The sequence below is a fragment of the Anolis carolinensis genome, unplaced genomic scaffold (assembly GCF_035594765.1).
Source record: "Anolis carolinensis isolate JA03-04 unplaced genomic scaffold, rAnoCar3.1.pri scaffold_12, whole genome shotgun sequence".
Classification (NCBI taxonomy): domain Eukaryota; kingdom Metazoa; phylum Chordata; class Lepidosauria; order Squamata; family Dactyloidae; genus Anolis; species Anolis carolinensis.
This window is the reverse complement of record NW_026943823.1, coordinates 11360682-11381852: the sequence shown is the minus strand read 5'-3', so window position 1 is coordinate 11381852 and position 21171 is coordinate 11360682. Positions and strand designations below refer to the sequence as shown.

Here is a 21171-nt window from a genome sequence, read left to right as displayed (position 1 = left end):
AACTTGGTCTAGTCGTGATGAGTTTTCTACTCACAAGTAACCCTTTACCTGCAACAGTGGCTCCAATGTTGAGTTATCCAGATGTTTTGAACATCATCTACCAGAATTTCTAACCATTGGTCATGCTGGCATTGACATCCAAAACATCTGGAGGCCCAGCGGTTGAGAGCTACTAACCTACAAGGGAATCTCCATCAGGGAAAGATCTTCAAAGACGCCTTCTGCACTGTCCTTATATCCCAGGATCTGATCCCAAGTTATCCACTTTGAACTGGATTATATGAGTCTCCACTGTTAAGTAATAATCTGGGATTGGATCCTAGAATATAGGGTAGCTTAGAGGGGGCTTAAATTGGAGGAATGGGAAAGGCCTCATCAACAGTGCCATATAATGTAATTTGAAACTGCATTATATCATAAGTGTAGCCTTATAGAATAACGTTCGATGCAGTTAAAGTTTTTTATATGAGTCTACACTGACTGAAACTGAATTATAGTATATGGCAGTGTAGATTAGACCCTTTTTGGCACTAATGTTCCCTAGCTTTAGGAAATTACTTGTATTCCTGCAAGGAAGAGAGTTGGATTGGATGGTTCTTGTGGTCTTTTCTAACTATATTTGGGAATCTCCATGAATTCAGAGACAAGACTTTCCAGTAAGGATTCACCTAGCAACACGATGACAAATAGGACCAGACAAAATGCTATGCACAGGTATATGTACATATTTTGTTTCTATGTTGTTTTCTTTTCAACCAAGGTATTGTGCACAAAGGAAATGGAGAAAATATCTTCATCTCCCAGCAGCCACCGGTAATCTCCACGGTCATGGGCAACGGGCACCAGAGAAGTGTCTCTTGCGCCAGCTGCAATGGCCCATCCCACACCAGCAAACTCTTTGCGCCCGTCGCCATGGCTTCTGGTACCGACGGCAGCATATATATCGGAGACTTCAATTTTGTCCGGCGCCTCCTTCCTTCAGGAAATTCTATCAGCATCCTGGAACTAAGGTAGGAAAGTTTGGGGAGATTCAAAGCCAATTAGATTAGAAAATATATGTAAATGTCATTGTTCCTTCTGTGTTTCATGTGACATTCTCTTATGTTTTAGAGGCATTTTGGGGCAAGGAGGGAGAGCTCAGTGAAAAACTAAATGTTTTCCTGGCTTGTTTCTTCCTAGTTTCCACCAAAAATACTCCCTTATTTTTCCTGAAAAGCCTTTCAAGTTTCTTACATGAGTAAACTCCAGGCATAGCCCACTATCTTCCCCTTTCTTCTGGCATTTGAAGAACACTCCTAAAAACAACTTGTAGACCAAGGTTGTTTTATATCATCCAATTCCACACATAGTGGTGGACTTTTTTTCACCTGAATCCCAAAGTTGGTCACATCAGCCCTTTGAAATATGCATATGAGGCACCATATCATGTCTGGGATGCAATTTTGGCTTATTTTTGTTTTGGTGACGTTTGTGGATAGGGTTATGCAAAGCCAACCATTCCCTTTTGGGGGAGCTTTTGGCGGATTTTGGTGCACAAATCACCCTAACATTGCCTCTATGTGACTTTGAAGGGTATTGGAGATAAGATGGACAATATTTAGTGGTCCAAAGGAGCTGCACATTGCCCATCTTTTGGATCTGCAACGAGCTTGTGTTTTCATTTCTCTCTCAGTTCAGACTGCAAAGCTGTATCTTCTTCTTCCCTCTTACACTTCTCTCTCCCTCTTCTGTTTCCATTCCCATAGTCTTACATAATGGGGATAATGGTAACCCTCCACAGGGCAAATTGCTCATTCGGGGAAGGATATTGAGACATTTGCTTCCATTCTCCTGCCTTCCCATCAACCAGATATCACAGGCCATTAGAGAACAATTGGTTTAGCAAAGCATGATCATCCAACACTTGTTAGCTATATGTTCAATTCTGTCTACTCAGTAAGCATGCTATTCTAGGTTACGGAAGTGTGCGCTGAACGTACATCATGTCCAATTAGCCATTTAAACTGCTGGTTGCAAATTATGATGGTTTTGGGGGCAAAAAACAATGTTTCATTGTGTTTTGTTGAAGGCTTTCATGGCCGGAATCACTGGGTAGCTGTGAGTCTTCTGGGCTGTATGCCATGTACCATTCTCTCCTGATGTTTCCCCCACATCTGTGGCAGGCATCCTCAGAGGTTGTGAGGTATGTTGGAAACTAGGCAAGTAGGGTTTGTATATCTGTGGAATGATGTCCAGGGTGAGAGAAAGAAATCTTGTCTATTGGAGGCAAGTGTGAGTGTTACAGTTGATCACCTTCATTAGCATTGAATAGCCTTGCAGCTTCAAAGCCTAACTGCTTCCTGCCTGGGGGAATCCTTTGTTGGGAGGTGATTAGCTGGACATGAATGACCAGAATGTGTCTGGACATTCCACAGATATAAACACCACCTGCCTAGTTTCCAATGAACCTCTCAGAACCCCTGAGGATGCCTGCCATAGATGTGGGCAAAACATCAGGAGAGAATGCTTCAGGAACATGGCCATACAGCCCGGAAAACTCACAGCAACCCAATGTTTCATTTGATGCTTTGCCAATGGGAATGATATCATAGCTAAACTTTGGAGCCTGAGGAACTATGTAACCGATCTCTGATAATGCATACGGTCTTAAAATCATTTTTTGCATATGGCTGTGAAGTTGGAAATAAATTGTTTCTTAAGATTTTACAGAACATTAAGTATAGAAAAAATGGAAACTCAACTAACATTAGACTATGTAATCCTGGAAACTAGAGTTGATGGGATTTGCAAGCCAACATCTAGGTCAAGCATGGGCAAACTTTGGCCCTCTAAGTGTTTTGGACTTCAACTCCCACAATTCCTAACATCTGCTAGGCTGTTAGGAAATGTGGGAGCTGAAGTCCAAAACACCTGGAGGGCCAATGTTTGCCCATGCTTGATCTGGAGGGTCATATAAATGCTAAATAAATGCTACTATAAGCAACACTGCTTTTGCTTCCTAGCGATATCCTTACTGTGTTAATCAACACTAACTACTTTGATTTTGCTTCTTTCTTTCTTTCAAATGTGGTCTTCAAACGATTCTGCCATTTAAGGAACAGAGACACAAGACACAGGTAAGACAACTCTGGATAGTGATGACATGTGATGTGAGTTACAGAAATGATTATATACAAGGTCTATTTGGACAAGCTACATATTTACCATTTAAGAATAAACTTGAAGAATGTTTCGCTGTTTTTTTAATCATGTCAGAAGCGACTTGAAAACATACCGCAAGTCACTTCTGATGTGAGAGAATTGGCCGTTTACAGAAATGTTGCCCACCTTACCTTACCTTATCCTATATTATCCCAGTTGACTCTCTTACACTTGTTTATGCACTTTATTAAAAACTTTGGATATTGTGTTTTTATATGCCCAACCTCCTTTTATCTCTAGTGGTTGATGTTGTATTATTACTCATTTGTTCTGATTTTATGTGTTTTATTGTATTTGTTTATTTTATTTGATTGATGTTATTATTGTTTTTGTTTTGATATTCATTGTAATTGTTTGATTCTGTTTTGTTTTGGGCATTGCCCCATGTTAGCCACCTCAAGTCCCTTCGGGGAGATGGTGGTGGGATAGAAAAATAAAGCATTATTATTATCATTATTATTATTATATTCTGACACAGCAAACAAGATAGATATGCTGGATTTCATATCACAAAATCACAAGTTGAACACAGCACTGAGCTGGAGACCGAAAGGTCCCAGGTCCAATCCCCGGGAGCAGCATGAGCAGCCGCTGTTAGCTCCAGCTCCTGCCAACCTAGCAGTTCAAAAACATGCCAATGCGAGTAGATCAATAGCGCTCTGGCGGGAAGGTAACGGCGCTCCATGCAGTCATGACGGCCACATGACCTTGGAGGTGTCTACGGACAATGCCGGCTCTTCAGCTTAGAAATGGCGATGAGCACCAACCCCCAGAGTCAGACATGACTGGACTTAACATCAGGGGAAAACCTTTACCTTTTACACTTCCCAAGCGTTTAGGACTGTGATGTATTTTCGGATGATGCACGCAGATCCCAGTAGGGTGGCCTTTTGCAGTTGGCAGATCGTAATTTTGTCAATGTCTATTGTTTCTAAATGCCGGCTGAGATCTTTTGACATGGCATCCAATGTGCCCATCACCACCGGGACCACCTGCACTGGTTTCTGCCAGAGTCTTCGAAGTTCAATCTTGAGGTCCTGATAGCGGCTGATTATTATTATTATTGCACGGCTGGTCAGGGATTAAAACTCTGATTTCCAATTCTAAAACCACTATACCAGACTGACTCTCGTGTAAAGTATAATTGTGTGCTATAATTTTAACAACGCATGTCATTTAGCCCCTTGTTTAAGCAGCTGGCCTCTTTTCTATTTAATCCTCCAAACACAGTGAGCATTACCTGTTCTATTCCTTTGTGTATGTTCTCCCTATCCCTACATCCTGGCTTTCAGACTTCATTCTTCCAATCCTCCTCCTCCTCTGCTTGTCCAAAAAAAATGACCAGTCCCTGAACTACACTCGGCTAGCTTGTAACCAATTCCTGCAAGGGGGCTCCGTGTCAATGAGGGATAATAGACCCCTTGTAATATCCGTCTCTAATTAGCAAGCTCATTATCTTGCAAGCGCCTTCTAATCACTCTTCATTATGGAAGTTCAAGGTTCTCCCCGACCCTCTATTAGAACTTCCTTGGCAACCGAAGTACAGACTAATGAAAATAGGTGCAGTATAACTGGAGAAGTAGTGGCCAAAAAAAGTCTTATCAAAATGATCACTGTAACAAGAAACTTTCACTTTGTTTCTCCAAAAGTGGAGTGGGCATCTACTAGCCGCCTCCTGATCACTTTCCCAACCACGGCAGACCACACATTCCCTCCCAGCATTCCAAAATACTTACATGGCCCTCCATTTCTAATGCAAAATAGTCTTTGGAAATGATAATGTATCACTTCTGGGCATCATTTGAAGGGAAAATCCAAGTATTAAGGAATTATAATGCAACACGAAGGGTGGAAAATAAGTCATATTTGTGTAGTTTTGGATGTCTTTGTACACGTTTCGTGGGATGTCGGTGCAACCAATGAAATGGCAGGGAGAAGGCTTAAGGAAATGAAACAAAGAGATCCTGAGGTCTGCTAAAGTACGATTTATTTTCAGTTGGTCAACTGAAATTGGATCCTGCTGGTTATCCAGGAAACAGGGTCAAGAACAATATATAAACTTGGTTTATATATCATTTATAATCATATGCATGCATCATATGGGCATCATATAAAGCATCATTATGTGTGTCACAAATTTTCCTTTTGCATTGTTTCCAATAGCGTATTTGTAACTTTAAGACCTTTAACCTTCCATTAGTGCCCTATACCCCATTTTGTACTCCCTCCCAGGATATTTAAGGCACCTACTGATACCAAGGAGCCTTCATTTATCTTATGAGATAGGCATTCTCCTGGTACGGGGTATGGAGCTTGACAATTGCTAGATGTTTCCACATTCCTTCCACAGACCCTGGGCCTCCTTTGTGCACTTAATTTTTGCTATAGGAAGATAATGTATTTTAAATTTATTTATTTATTTACAGTATTTATATTCCGCCCTTCTTTCTCATTCCTAAGGGGACTCGGGGAAGATCACAATGCACATACACATGGCAAACATTCAGTGCCATTAGACATATGACATATATAGACAGACACAGAGGCAATTTAACATTTTCCAGCTTCCGGCTTCATGAGGGTATGCTAAATTCCGGCCACAGGGGGAGCTGCTGCTTCACTGTCCACTTGTGACACTGAGTCCTTGATGGAGTACTTCCTCATTCTTCCACATGCTGCTGGAAGGTGTTTTATGATATCGTTTGTATGGATTAGTTCATTTAGCCTCCCCACATAAAGTGGTACCTAAATTTTCTACTTGACAGATGCAACTGTCTTTTGAGCTGCATAGGCTATTAATGGTCAGGGGCTTAATCCAACCTGGGCTGGCTTCGAACTCACGACCTCTCGGTCAGTAGTGATTTATTGCAGCAGGCTACGAACAGCCCGGCCCTTCAAGAAAATTATATGCATATATGCTCCTGTGCTTACTGTATATTTCTAATTCCTATTTCTAATATGATTACATTCAATATATATTTTCCAATACAAGTATTATGTTTTTCCATTATAACTTCATCGCCTTCAGGTGAAAAGCACCCCAAAATCACATAAACAAATTCAATTGTGGGATTTCTGGGTTTTGACAGGGGAATTTCAGAGCTGAAAAAATTGATTCTGGGGATCACATACAATCCATGATCTAAGCCTTCTCTAACACTCTCGGGAATGAGAATCATAGAACCATAGAGTTGGAAGAGACCACATAAACCATTTAGTCCTCACTGAAGTAACTTTCTCAAGTTCTACGTACAATGCAAATGTTTGCAAATATAAAGATAGCTATATAGGGTGCATCTACACTTCAGAATGAATGCAGCTTGACACCACATTAATTGCCATGGCACAAAGCTGTGGAATTCTGGGAGTTGTAGTTTTACAAGCGAAAATAGTCTTCTGTTTCAAAGACTTCCACAGCATCCTTACCCAGCCACCTCACAATCAGCAAAAGAAAGAAAGCTCCCCTTGGCATCAAAGAGATTTTGGTCCTAATTAACTAATTAGCTAATTAGCCAGCCCTAATTAATTTCTTGGGGCAGGGAGCAATTTTCTCTTTGAATCATGGCTGAGGAATAGGAGGCTATTGGATCCTTCCTTATCTAACAGTGGTCTCCATGCAAATTTCGAGGAGTGAATATTCTTTGAATTTTTTTTTAAAATCCCTTAATTAAAGTAATTAATTAAAGTAATTAGAGTAATTGCAGCCACACAATTAACACCAGTGGATAATTACCTCTTGAGTGGGATACAAGAGTTAACGCTACCAAATCCTGGCAGAGAAGTCTTCGTGGGTAGATCTTTCCCATTGGTCTTCAAGATGTTTGGGACGTTTACTGTGGTTATGTATATAAAATAACAATAATTAATTTAAAAATTCCCTTGGGGGGGGGGGGGGGAAATATGTTTGGGACATAAAATCCCCAGAATTGCTCTCCATTAGATGTGACAGCAGGGCTTTCTAGATGTGCACCATCTACACTATAGAATGAACACAGTTTGACACCACTTTAACTGATAATCTGGCAGAATATATATTGGCTTCACTGCTCACATTAAATAAGCATCACTAGTAGGTACTAACTATGGTAATACTATAGAATCTTGAGAGTTGTAGTTTGACAAGTTTTTTAGCCTTTCTCTGCCAAAGAGGGCTCATGCCTCACCAGTCTTTGGATTCCATAAGATTGAGCCATAGCAGTTAAAGCTGTGTCAAACTGCATTTATTCTACAGTGTAGATCAAGCATGGACACACTTTTTTGCCTTGGGGCCACATTGTGGGCCCAACCGAGAGGGCCAAGCCAAGAAAAAGGGTAGCCAGGCACACGGTGTGTGGGATGGACATGGGAAGGGGAGGGCCTGGGAGAGGGTGGCCAGGAGGGAGCAGGTCATTCTCAGGTTGTTCTCCTGGCATAAGAACAGGGCTGTTTGCCCCATCCTTATGCCATGAGGAAAACGAGACATGTGGTGACTGCCCTGATCCCCCCCCCCAATACTCCTCCCTCAATCTTCAGGCTGTTTTTTTAACATTATGCTGGGAGGAGGGACAGGCGACGTCTGAGAGCGCTCTGGAGGACTCTCAACTGCAGCGTGCCTTCCTCAAGCCGTCCTCCCGGCATAAGGCCAGGGCTGCTCACACCGTCCTTATGCCAGGAGGAAGGTGAGATATGCAGTGGTTGAGATTTCTCCAGAAAACTATCAGTTGCTGCATGCCTTCCTCCCCCATCATTTCTTCATAAGGATATGGTGGGCCACTGCGACTTTATGCCAAGAGAACAGGGAAATTGAGGAGGGCCTGAGGTAAGCACCCAAGGGGCCGCATCTGGCTCCTGGGCCTTACTTTGCCCATGCCTGATGTAGATGTTACCTTAGAGTTGGTCTAAAGCAGAGGTTCCCAACCTGTGGTCCATGGACTGCCAGTGATCCACAAGAACTAAAATATTATCCGTGGCCTCACAGTTACTAATACTGATAATAATACAGTCAAACCAAAAAAAATCATGGTGTCTTCCTTTTTAGGCCTTTTCCTGGGGTTATTTGGGGTGTTGATTCAGAAAATTGCATTGGATAGACCACGTCAGCTCTAGATTATGAAATATGGTTTTCTTTGGGCAAGCAGATGGCGACTACTGGATGTCATATGTTCTCTATCAGAAACTAGAGCTGATGTGGTCTACCCAATGCAATTTTCTGAATCGGCACCCCGAATAAGCAAACCGAATCTAAAGTTGACCAAAAATTTATTTGTAACCCTTTTGGTACTAATGTTGGAGAGTGGTCCCTGGTCAAAGTGGTCCCTGGTCAAAAAAAGGGTTGGGAACCACTGGTCTAAAGGCTCAAGATGCTGTCATTTGCATGCAGCTGGAACATAAAATGATTTTGATTGTTAAATCAAAGTTTATGTTAGCTGGAGATACTGTCCTTGTAGATGTTCTTGTAGAAAGGAACATAGACACATTCTTTGGGTCACACACTGATCCAAGATGTATTTTGCAAAACTCAACATAGAATTGGATGGTTCCCAGGAAGACTTGGGGGCTCTTCCACTACGTCCTTGAGTTTGATGTCTGGAAATGCTGACCAGCAGAAAGCCACTCTTCGGGCTGCTTCCTCAAGAACCTGTTTATTATTGGCTAATGATTATTCTGGAGATGCTTTCTTGTTTCTTGCAAGCTCATTCCTCTGCAATAAAGCTGATCAAGCTTTCTTCGAACCACCGCAAATTATTGCTGGTTTATTCCATCTCCTTATGCATTTGCCGGGGCCATTTGGCTGTGTTTCAAGCAGTCTCAAGGACCCTCGACAAAGAGAATGTGCTACCTTTTTTTGACATGGCATCGTTCTTAATACACTTCACAAAACAGCTAGGGGTCTTTCTTTTACCTGTTGGGAGTGAAGAAGTGGTCAGATCCAATAGTTGTTCATTAATGAACACACTTTTTTTTTTTTTTGCATGCCTCTTAAGTCATTTTGGTCTCATCATGCACTAAGGTGAGATCATGGGATTTTCTTAAGTGTCTCACCTAAAGTCATCCAGTGGGTTTCCATGGCTGATTAGGAAAGGCTCACAATTAAACAAGTGTATATAGTTACCCAAGTACGAATATTCCATGCAAATAATGTCACTGTCAAGGGGCCACAGTGGTGTAGCAGGTTAAACCACAAAGTTTCAGAACTAGCTGACTGGAAGGTCGACGTTTCAAATCCACAGGACAGGGTGAGCTCCCATTGTTAGCCCCAGCTTCTGCCAACCTAGCAGTTTGAAAACATGCAAATGTGAGTAGATCAATAGGCACTGCTCCAGCGGGAAGGTAACAGCACTCCATGCAGTCATGCCGGCCACATGGCCTTGGAGGTGTCTATGGACAACACTAACTCTTTGGCTTAGAAATGGAGATGAGCACCAACCCCCAGAGTCGGACACGAATGGACTTAACGTCAGGGGGAAACCTTTACCCACCTTTACCTACTGTATATGAGAAAAGCAAAAGCAGAAGGTTTATTTTTAAAAATCAGACCTGAGAGGCATAGTTTGTTGAGTGAGGCCCTTCAAGGTCTAGCATAAGATGCATATAGCACTTGGAACTTGGGTACTTGCCCATTCCTGTTTTAAAGGTTGGAAGAAGCCTTTTTCAAGGAGGAATTCACCTTCATAGCCAAGCCAATGTGTTTATCTTCCCAATAAGTCACTTCAGGGTGTGAATAATGGCGCACTAGTTCAGATCTCATTATTGTGATGATTCTTGGTCTTCCACAGCTGCCTTATTGGCAAAACATTAAGCCTGAAATGATTGTCAATGTCTTACAGAAGAACATTGCCTCCGTAATTCTTCCGTGTCCACCTAGAATGCTTTGTTGTGCAGTGGATTGCCACTTCCATATAATGGGGGGTTTTATTTTGAACTGTTAACGCTTGGTGGTTGGGCTGAAAAAGGACCACACCAGATAATTTGCCAAGGTAAAGCAGCATTTTTCGACTCCAGAAGAAAGACAGACTGCTGAGCAGAATTATTAGTTGTCAGCTTTCCACATTCACTGGGGTTGGGAGTTGAAGGTCCCCATGAATGTGTGCGGGAAAGTGAATTTGAAAAACAGTGGGATTTTTAACTGAAAAAAACACTTCTAGCAATCATTTTGTGGTCAACTGGAAATTGTTCACAGGCTTGTCCTGGAAGATCTTGAGTATTTATTTATCATGTGAAAAGCGAATTGAGGATACAGTTGTAATGTATTGTAAAAACACAAACAAAGTTAAACTTGACATTATACTAAATGTCCTTTGACCAGAATCTGGCCACTTTGAGTGCTTCTGCTGTCATTGTGAGAGGGTCCTCCGTTGTGCATGTGGCAGGGCTCAGGCCGCATTGTAGTAAGTGGTCTGTGGTTTGATCTTCTCCGCATTCGCATGTCATGGACTCCACTTTGTAGCTCCATTCCTTAAGATTAGCTCTGCATCTCATGGTGCCAGAACACAGCCTGTTCAGCGCCTTCTAAGTTGCCCAGTCTTCTGTGTGCCCAAGAGGGAGTCTCTCATCTGGTATCACCACTGATTGAGGTTCTGGGTTTTAGCCTGCCACTTTTGGACTCTTGCTTGCTGAGGTGTTCCTGCAAGTATTTCTGTAGATCTTAGAAAGCTATTTCTTGATTTAAGGTCTTGCCTTGCTGGCTGAGATCCGAACAGAGGATGAGCCAGAGATGTCAATGCCTTGGTCCTTTCATTACTGGCTGCTATTTCCCGGCGGATGTCAGGTGGTGTAATACTGGCTAAACCAATGGTTCTCAATATGGGGTCCCCAGATATTTTTGGCCTCCAACTCCTAGAAATCCTAACAGCTTGTAAACTGGCTGGGATTTTTGGGATTTGCAGGACAAAAATATCTGGAGACCCAAGACTGAGAACCACTGGGCTAAACAGTATTATTTCTCCAGTGGTGTTGGGAGCAGACATCTTGTGATAATGTGGCATCATGTCTCATTAAGAGCCACATCCACTGTTTTAACGTGGCAAGATGTATTCCACACTGGGTATGCATACTCAGCAACAGAGTAGCAAAGCACAAGGACAAGTGTCTTCACTGCCAACTTGCAGATCTTAAGTGTCCTAGAGGTGTGTTTTCACCTGGAATCTCTGTTCGAAGAAAGAAAAAATAGAGATCATATTAATCAGATCTGCGAAAGTGAAACCTAAAATGCGGAGGGCCCATTGACTTGTTGTTGTGATGTTCTTCCTCTCTCCATTTATTAGCACAAGTCCAGCTCACAAGTACTACCTCGCTATGGACCCAGTATCTGAATCCCTTTACTTGTCCGACACAAATACCAGAAGGGTTTATAAAGTGAAATCTCTCAGCGAAACCAAGGACCTGGCTAAAAACTATGAGGTTGTGGCCGGAACAGGAGACCAGTGCCTTCCGTTTGACCAGAGTCACTGCGGGGATGGAGGACGAGCATCGGAGGCTTCACTTCACAGCCCTCGAGGTAGGATCACGGTGCAAGCTGGGAAAACTCTGCATTTTGGTCTGTTTCTTTGTTGTCGCCTGCCTCGAACCTTGGGGAGAGGTGGAAAGAAATAGAATTCATATTATTATACTTGCATTATATAAGTTAGGAGTTGAAGGCCTGCCCAAATAAAAAGGTATTGTCATGCCAGAAAAAGAGATCCAGGAGGGGGCCAAATTGGACCCCCCATGGAAGGGACAATCTGTTTTAAACTGTTCTAATATTGTTTTTAAAAAGTAATATATCTTGCCCTAAAATCTTCAGAGTGGAATACAAATACTTAAACAATGGAAATGTAAAGAATTAAATCCCACAGCTTCTATGCTAACAGGGCCTCCTTTTCAGGATTATAGATCTGCATGCTCATAGCATTTCTCCCCCCACATCCATTCCCCCAGGATACGAAACTATGTTGCATGTGCCCATTAATTCCATTCTTGGAATTATTTCAACCTGTGTCTTCTCGCAGCAATTGCCTTTGATTCCCAGCATTTGCTTTAAATTCCACAGAGGGTAGAAGCTGAAACATCTAATTAAACAGTATCTTTGTTTCATCCTTTGCTCATGTTCCTAAGTTCTTGTTTTGCTTTTGATGGCACCGTTCTACAGCTCAGGTACTTGTTTGTCCAGCCATTCAACCAAATATCAAAAGTACACAGTTTTAGTACAATATTTCATGCATCTGTTGCCATTCTTGTTCATGGAACCTGGTCCATATGAGATTTTTAAAAGTCAATGTATCATGGGAAAATGTCCAAAAGCTAGAATCAGTATCTTATGAACAATTTTTGTAGAACCAAAGTCTAGTGGTCTTTGGCTTATTGACCTCAAGTACACTCCAAATGCTTAATGAACCAATTTGAAGAGAGGTTTTGTATGCCTTCCTCTACACACAGCCATGGAACCCCCCGTGGCGCAGCAGGTTAAACCACTGTGCTGCTGAATTTGCTGACCAAAAGGTCGGTGGTTTGAATCTGGGGAGCAGGGTGAGCTGTTAGCCCCAGCTTCTGCCAACCTAGCAGTTCGAAAACATGCAAATGTGAGTAGAGCAATAGGTACTGCTCTGGTTGGAAGGTAACAGAACTCCATGCAGTCATGAATGAAGATGAGCACCAACCCCCAGAGTCGGACTTGACTAGACTTAATGCCAGGGGAAAACCTTAACCTCTACACAGTTCACCTTGAGCTATTAAAAAAAATAATAGATCAGTAAAAATTTTAAATGCACTATGGGACAGAACAGTATCCAAACAAATAGTTAGAAATGAGTTTGCAACTTCAACATAATAGGCAGAGAGACAAATGATGGAAAGTAAATGTGAAATAAATACAAATCATTTTGGTCTTCATGATGGCAATTAAAGCGAGAAATTACCAATAGGCATAGGTGAAATCTGAGGTCCCTTGGCAGGAAAATAAGGACCAATGCATTATTTGCTGACTGAAATTGATTCCGTCTAATCTGAAGGCAATTATCTGTTCTTTCTCTGTTTCTTATTTGGAGAAGGAGTGTATTAACCCGAAGGGTTCCAAATTGGCCATGCACTTTGCAAAAAAAAATTTCAGTTATATCATGATATTTGACCATGTTATTAGGAATAAAAGAGGCCCCTCGTCGGGCAGCGGATTAAACCGCTGAGCTGCTGAACTTGCTGACCGAAAGGTCGATGGTTTGAATCCGTGGAACGGAATGAGTCCCTGCTGTTAGCCCCAGCTTCTGCCAACCTAGCAGTTCGAAAACATGCAAATGTGAGTCGATCAATAGGTACCGCTCAGGCAGGAAGGTAACAGAACTCCATGCAGTCATGCCTATGGTCACATGACCTTGTAGGTGTCTATGGACAACGCTGGCTCTTTGGCTTAGAAATGAAGATGAGCACCAACCCCCAGAGTCGGACATGACTAGACTTAATGTCAGGGGAAAAAAATTACCTTTACCTATGGCAGTGTAGATCCAGTTTCCCTTTATCATCAAGTTATAGAGCACAGCAAGAGATAAATTCTCGGTCTCTTTGGAGTTTCATTCCTCAAAAACATGAGGATAAATGATCTGCAAATTTGCTCTCCAGAACCCGGAAATGTATTTGTTATGGGTTTTTAAGGAATCTAGTAAGCCAATTCATTTACTATAATTACAACTTGTTTGCCATCCTTGATCTCTATGGTGAGCTTGGTCTCTCATGAAAGAACACCTATTTTTGTCCAACAGATGTTGAATGGTGTAATTTCATGGTCTGCCTCGTTCAAGTACATACAAAGGCATGTTAGTTCCAGAACATGAATAGTTGAAAATGTTGTTTGCACTTATCCTTCAGAGATCCCAAACCTTGGCGCTCTCAATCAGTCTGTATCATGGTAGCCTATAAATAACTAATCGCATAAAATTGCCTTTGTGGTTTCTTCATGGAGCTTTAATTAAAAGTACCAAAGACATTTGGAAGTTTGGAGATGGGCGGCTTGCAATTTTCTCTTCTACAACCATAAAATTAACCAATTAGATTCACTTTTCCTATTAAAAGTTTCACAAGAAAACAGCAAATTCTTTTAAAACCTGTTTGGCATGTTTTCTTGCTATCAGATCTCTCCAGGAGTTTATGATGTTTTCATGTGCAAATTTGGGTGAAGTTGAATTAGGACAAAATATGGTATGTATTCTGTAAAATCACAGGGGGGGAAAACAAATAAAGCAAACAGTCTGCCAAAGTTCCTTCCAAAACTGTGGAGACAACACAAAAAGAAATGCAAATTCTCCAGCTAGGGATTATGCTAATCAGCAGTGTGTGTTTCCATTTCTTCTGTTTACGTATTTTTCCTTGGAAGATGCTCTGTGTAGATGGTCGGTCAATGCAACTTAAGCAACGTGCAGTCAATTAATTCTTGACAGCAGATGTTCCTCAACATCTTTAAACCTACTCACCCAACAATGCACAGTACTCACATCAACACAATCATCATAAACATCTTGCATTCTCTGATTAATCTCCTTTGGGGTGACACCTTCTGCGGTCAAGAATTCAATGACTGCACGTTGCTTAAGTCACATTGACTGACCGTCTGTGCAGGGTTTCATACTTCACACTTTAACAACACAACTGTTCAATGCTAAGGCTTTCCGCCAAATGGAACTATAGAGGAGAGTCTACTGAACAAGCCCGTATCTGCCACAGAGCAGGACTGCCATCAGTTGAGTTATGAAGGCGGAGGCATTACTTTTCATTTAACCCTCGTATATAGAACTTCCTTTCTTCTTTATAGTGGGGTGGTGTAAAAATAAAATTTATCCATTATGTTTGTCTTAAACTGTACTATAGTCCATTCCGTTTTCTCTCTCCATTTTAGATTAAGATCTTTAGCTTGTTTAGTTTCATCCAATCTTTAAACGTCTAGTCAGTCCTGTTTCTGCTTTTTCCCTGGGTTTTAGCAGTCAGGGAGGTCAATTTGTCCATATTCATACTGTCCAACTTCTTCTCCATCCATTCTTCTTTCATAGGTGTGTGTTCCTGCCTCCCATCTCTTGCATAGATGATTCTTGCCGCTATAGTGATATATGTGAAAAGTTTGTCCGTGTTTGTAGGCCAATCTATATTTGTTATTCCTAGCAGGAAGCATTCTGGTTTTAGGGGGATTTTTTTTTAAAAAAAATCTGGCTTAATTCATGTATTCCTTTCCAATACAGCATAAGAGCTATTTTTGTCAGTATTTTTTTGGGAAGTGATGTGGAAGACCCTGAAATGGCACCACTCCACTAAAGATCAGTTGCTAAGCCCAAAGTTCGATGCTGTTTGGGTTCCTCAAAATCTTCCAACTGGCCAGTGCTGGAAACAACCCTATATCAACTCTTTTTCTTTGCTGAAGTGTTTTGGGTAGCCATAAGACTTGAAGGCACATGTTCACAAATACTTTTAACTTTCTTTTAATTTTAGTTAATTTAATTTTTTTAAGCTACTTTGAGTTGCAGTCTTGGGGAAATGGATGGATACAAGTGAATGCAATGATGCCACTGAATGTTGAGACAGGGTGACCTGGAGTTCTCTCATTTGTGGTGCCTCCATAAATCTATGTCAGCTTGATGGCAGTTGACAACAACAACAAACAAAAGAATAAAATAATAACAATTAAAAAAAGCAACCACAAGAGGGTTGGGCCGTTCCTCTCCCTGCATCATGAACTTCATTAAAATTACTTCCCAAAGAAAGTGTTAGCTCCAGATGGGAGTGCCCACATCAGTGGCGCGTTTGTTTGGCAGTAGAACAGAATTGATTAGGTTGTCAACTGTATAAATTGTGATCATTTGACTTGTTCATATAGACCAAAAAAAAACAGAGGGGGTAGACAATGCCATATATCGCTTTAGGCTGCTATCTATGAAACAATTGCACATCAGTGGGCTCATTTCTAGATAGTACAATGATCGCTCCAGGCAATTGTGCTACATTTGGTTGTGACTCCCATCACCAAGCCTTAGAAGGAGACAAGACGTAGCTCTTGTTTCAGCATGAATGTCTGCCAAACACGAGGAATGAAATGACACTACTTTTTGCGACTGTCTTCACCTTTCTTATTGCATTGCAAACTGCTGTAAAGCTTTCAGAGAAACAAATCAATGCAAAATACAATGTTTCCCATATACAAAAGAGTATCAGCATGCAAAATATACATGAACAGAGGGGTCTGCTTTTATATGTACCATAATTCCATATTCCATTCCATATGCTTTTATACGTTCTTCCATATTCACAAGGGACATGGTGGCTGTATTTATCATTATTTGTGGAAGCGTTCACACACATCAATCTTTGATGGCTGTATTCTTCAGGAGTCCCTTCCACCTTCATTACTTTCCAGAAAAGTGTCCTGTTGGACCCTGATAATAGTCCCAATCCTCAGTCTTCTTCCCTCTCTTGAAATAGGCATCACCGTAGATAAGCACGGCTTCATTTACTTTGTGGATGGTACCATGATTCGGAAGATTGATGGGAACGGCCTGATCTCAACATTAATAGGCTCCAATGGGCTCACATCAACCCAACCGCTGAGCTGTGATGCCGGGATGGACATCACCCAGGTAGGTACTTGTCTTTTCGGACCTGGTTCCTGTTCAACATGGAAACCTATTTCCTTTTTTGTCAAATGGAGAAACACCATTTACATGTTGCAAAAACATACTTCGTAGGCCGCAGTAGAGCAGTGATGGCTAAAGCTTGCATTGAAATCAGTAATGGAAAAAAGAGAATAATAGAATCAGAGAGTTGGAAGGGACCTTGTTGGCCATCCAGTCCAACCCCCTTCCAAGAAGCAGGAAAACCACATTCAAAGGGCCTCCAATAGATGGTCATCCATCCAGAAAATGTGACCTTGGTATTCTTTGTTTCTAGTTAGGGTTGTTTTTATCTTTGCTAAGTCATGTTGGTGCTGTTGTTGTTACTACTACTGCTATAATATACTTTATTTATATTCTGCTCTATCTCCCCGAGGGGACTCAGGGTGGATTATAGAACATACATATGGCAAGCATTTGATGCTGTTATACAATTAACAAGGACAGACAATACACAACAGAGGTAAAGGCATTTCCCATCTTATTTCTGGCATCTTGGAGGCTGTGCTCAACTCCAGTCACAGGGGGTGCTGTCGCTCCATCTTCCATGCCAAGGAGCTTTGTTATCCATAGATATCCTCCCAATCAATGTCCTTAAGGATGTGTTTTATTACCTCTCTGCTAAAAACGGTACCTATTTATCTACTTGCATTTCTGCTTTCAATCTGCTAAGTGGGCAGGGAGCTGGGGCTGACGGTGGGTGGTTGAATTGCTGACCTTTTGATTGGCAGAATTTCCTGCAGCTAGTAGTTTAACTCACTGTACTAAGTCCGGCCCCATACTATAGTCAACCATACTATAGTCATTTATGTCCTGTCTTTTCATGCAAAAATAAGACCCAAAGCCGATAACAAAACAATGCAGCAGGGCCTCTGATTTCACAGAGGTTGGAGGCATCGAATCCCTGTGAAATGGAGAAAATAAACATTAAAAACTTTATAACCTGAGAGGATCTATCTCTGGGAATCTCTAGGTCCTTCAGGATGATTTTATGGTCAAGTTCTAGACCACAGAATCTGCAAAAGTGAAAACAGTAAATTTGGAGGGATGACTACAGATACGAAAACCTCAGCAGTATATGTAAAAATGTGTGTGTGTGCATTTATAGATAGATAGATAACGAATATAAAACCAATTAACCTGAAGAGTTTAAACATTTAAAATGTATTAAAAGGCAACTTGAAAAAAGGAATAGCAACACCAACTCACTCCAAAACATGTCTTTCTCCAGGTGGATAGACTTCACAAAGGAAGTCACTGCCTTGTGTTTGCAAAGGGTGGTGAATAACTGGGTGACATAGAGGCTTCTTATTTTTCGAAATTCCATAAGCTGTAGTCAATGCAACCTCAATAAATAATAAAAGATGCCTTGGACAACACATGATCTTCCAGGTGTTGCTGGACTCCAAATCCCATCACAGCCCTTGAATCCAACAAGGTCCGAAAACCACTGATTGCCCACCTCTGCTTCAGCCTGGTTGTGTTCAATATAATGGCTATAGTATTACTATTAAGTGTTGCAGAGTAATCATTGCGGTCAAAATGTGTGCTCCTTTTAGACATTTTCCTCTCTCCAAGACTCCTAAAACACAGAGGTTTTAAATGTGTGTTTCCCCCACTCAGTTTGCATTTAAAACCCAAATAAACTCAGGCGCACAAAAGAGCCTATTAATAAGCGAAACTTTATAGAAACATTACAGAAAGCATAATGGTCAGTCGGCTGTAGCTGTGGATAAAGGAAGGGGCAGAACCGTTCTAAGGTGTCAGGGCTGTGAAGTGTTTAAACGACCACAGTTAACGACTCCCCGGCGTTGTGTTAAAAGGGGCTTTTTATTTCAAGACGAAAAGGACGTCACGTTTGCAGCCTGGAGCCGGCACTGGATTCATCACTGCGCCTAAGACACATAACCGCAGTGCCTTATGCTTTGAAAGGAGGGCTGCGTGAAAAGGAGGCAGAAGATAATAATAATAATAATAATAATAATAATAATAATAATAATAATAATAATAATATGCTTTATTTATATTCTGCTCTATCTCCCTGAGGGCACTCAGGGCGGATTACAGGACACATATACAGCAAACATTCAATGCCATTATACAATTAACAAGGACAGACAATACATAAACAGAGGTAAATTCCATTTATTCCATAAACATAGGTAAATTCCATTTATTCCATTTCCAGTATCTGGAGATGTGTTCGACTGGCAATGTGGAAGTGCTGTCACTCCATTTTCCATGCCGAGGAGCTTTGTCATCCTTAGACGTCCTCCTGATCGAATTGTCGGCATGTCCTCATGGGCACCTTTTATTACCTGCCTGCTTAAAGCAGTACCTATTTATCTACTCACATTCCTGTTTTCAATCTGCTAGGTGGACAGGGAGCTGGGACTGACGGCAAGTGCTCACCCCGACCTGGGCTTGAACTGCCAACCTTTCAATCGGCAGGATTTTCTGCATCTTAGCAGTTTAACCCTCTATTCTAAGCCTGGCCCCTTAGCACAGCTTTGAACTAGATTGTATGACAATGAAGACTCATATAATCCAGTTCAAAGCAGATATTTATTTATTTATTTATTTCATTTATATATCGCTCTTCTCCCCCAGGGGGACCCAGATAATCTGGATTATCTGATTTGATAATCTGAATTATATGGTAGTGTAGATCCAGCCCCAGTTCCTCTTTCCTGCCAACACCACCTTCTTTATTGACTCCTATGGAACTAAAGATGATTTATGATTTAGGGAAGTTTTGATTTATCACTCAGAGCCCATTGGCCTTATAAGGTGTTACAGAAAAAGAAAAATTAAAACACATTGGCTTCACTAAAAATATCAACATCACAGCAAATGCATAATAAAATCATTCATTAAAATCAGTTAAGGCACAAAGCATATTGGAAGGTATGCCCTTGGTGCTCGTGAGCGAGATATTCTCAAGGTGATGGCATAGGAATTAAATAAAACAACTGGAAATCAGACAAAGGACCCATTTCCAGTCCTACAACTTTGGTGACATTAATAGCCAGATGCCCAGGATTTTTTTTTTTACCATAGCCCAAAATAACATGCAAAAAGCAGGAAATTAGTGTAGTAATCAAAAGAAACTATTGTCATTGCTGTCTAAATAAAGAGCATCCATATTAAAGAGATTTGGGAGGAACCAGGGAAGAAAAGGAAGCAAGCTGCACATTTTTAATTTCTCATTGAGCTCACAATCACAGAAGGCTGGGAGCAATTGAATCGGTTCAACTTGCAGCCTTGTCTCCATTGCATGTGTATTTCTTCTAATCATTTGGTCCTTCCTTTAAAAAAAACAACCCTTGGCAGCTTAGGAGCTCTTAGCATCAGGCCATTAGTGTAGTAATCAACAGAAAGTATTGTCATTGCTGTCTAAATAAAGAGCATCCGTTGTAGGACAGCAAGCGATAAAGGTGGAACATGGTCCCTTAAATGGGAACATGCCATGCCACTTTGCTGATCAATACCTCCAAAAGAGTGCTGCTGTCTTTCTGGCCTCCAAATTGCTATGGGATCTAAAAGCAGGCATTAAGCGCTCCAAAGGCACCCAAAACAGGGTGGCAGAATTAGCAACCTTCAGCAAGTTCTGATACTTCAAAAAATATTCCCTCCCCCAAGTGTTTGTGAGCATCTCTGGGACATTCAATACGATTCTATACACAAGTATGGTCCAAATATAGGCTTCACTATTATCCATAGTTTCAGGTATCCAAAGCAGGCCTGGAGCATCTCCTCTGTAGATACAGAGGGTCATGCTACAGCTAAAATAATTTCTTACTACAACTATGACATTGTGTTATGGAGGCATGTGGTTATATAAGTGTTAACGTTTTGCAGTCAGGGCTGTATATAAGCTATAAAAAGGTAAAGGTTTCCCCTGACGTTAAGTCCAGTCATGTCTGACTCTGGGGGTTGATGCTCATCTCCATTTCTAAGCCGAAGAGCCGGCGTTGTCCGTAGACACCTCCAAGGTCATGTGGCAGGCATGACGGCATGGAGCGCCGTTACCTTCCCTCCGGAGCGGTACCTATTGATCTACTCACATTTGCATGTTTTCGAACTGCTAGGTTGGCAGAAGCTGGAGCTAACAGCGGCCGCTCACTCCACTCCCGGGATTTGAACCTGTGACCTTTCGGTCTGCACGTTCAGCAGCTCAGTGCTTTAACACACTTCGCAATCTGGGCTCCTTATATAAGCTATAATTAGTTGTTATGTGCCTTTGAGGCTGGATCATCACTGCCCTAGGAAATTGGGAAGACCATCTCGAAGGAAAGGCATGATACAAAAGCAGAGGGACCTCCTTATAGTGAATCATATCATTGGTTCATTTAGCTCAGCATTGATTACATGG

At 41.5% G+C, this 21171-nt stretch overlaps 1 protein-coding gene across 11 annotated transcripts in view; it reads left to right on the top strand.

Annotated features, from left to right (window-relative positions):
* Positions 1-21171, top strand: part of tenm1 (teneurin transmembrane protein 1) — a 365598-nt gene that overhangs the window by 309329 nt on the left and 35098 nt on the right. For all 11 annotated transcript variants that reach the window (XM_062963661.1, XM_062963659.1, XM_062963658.1 and 8 more), the window contains 4 exons: positions 761-1010; positions 3096-3116; positions 11445-11677; positions 16609-16763. In XM_062963661.1, the coding sequence (XP_062819731.1) occupies positions 761-1010; positions 3096-3116; positions 11445-11677; positions 16609-16763 (659 nt within the window). The remainder of the gene's footprint in view (positions 1-760; positions 1011-3095; positions 3117-11444; positions 11678-16608; positions 16764-21171) is intronic.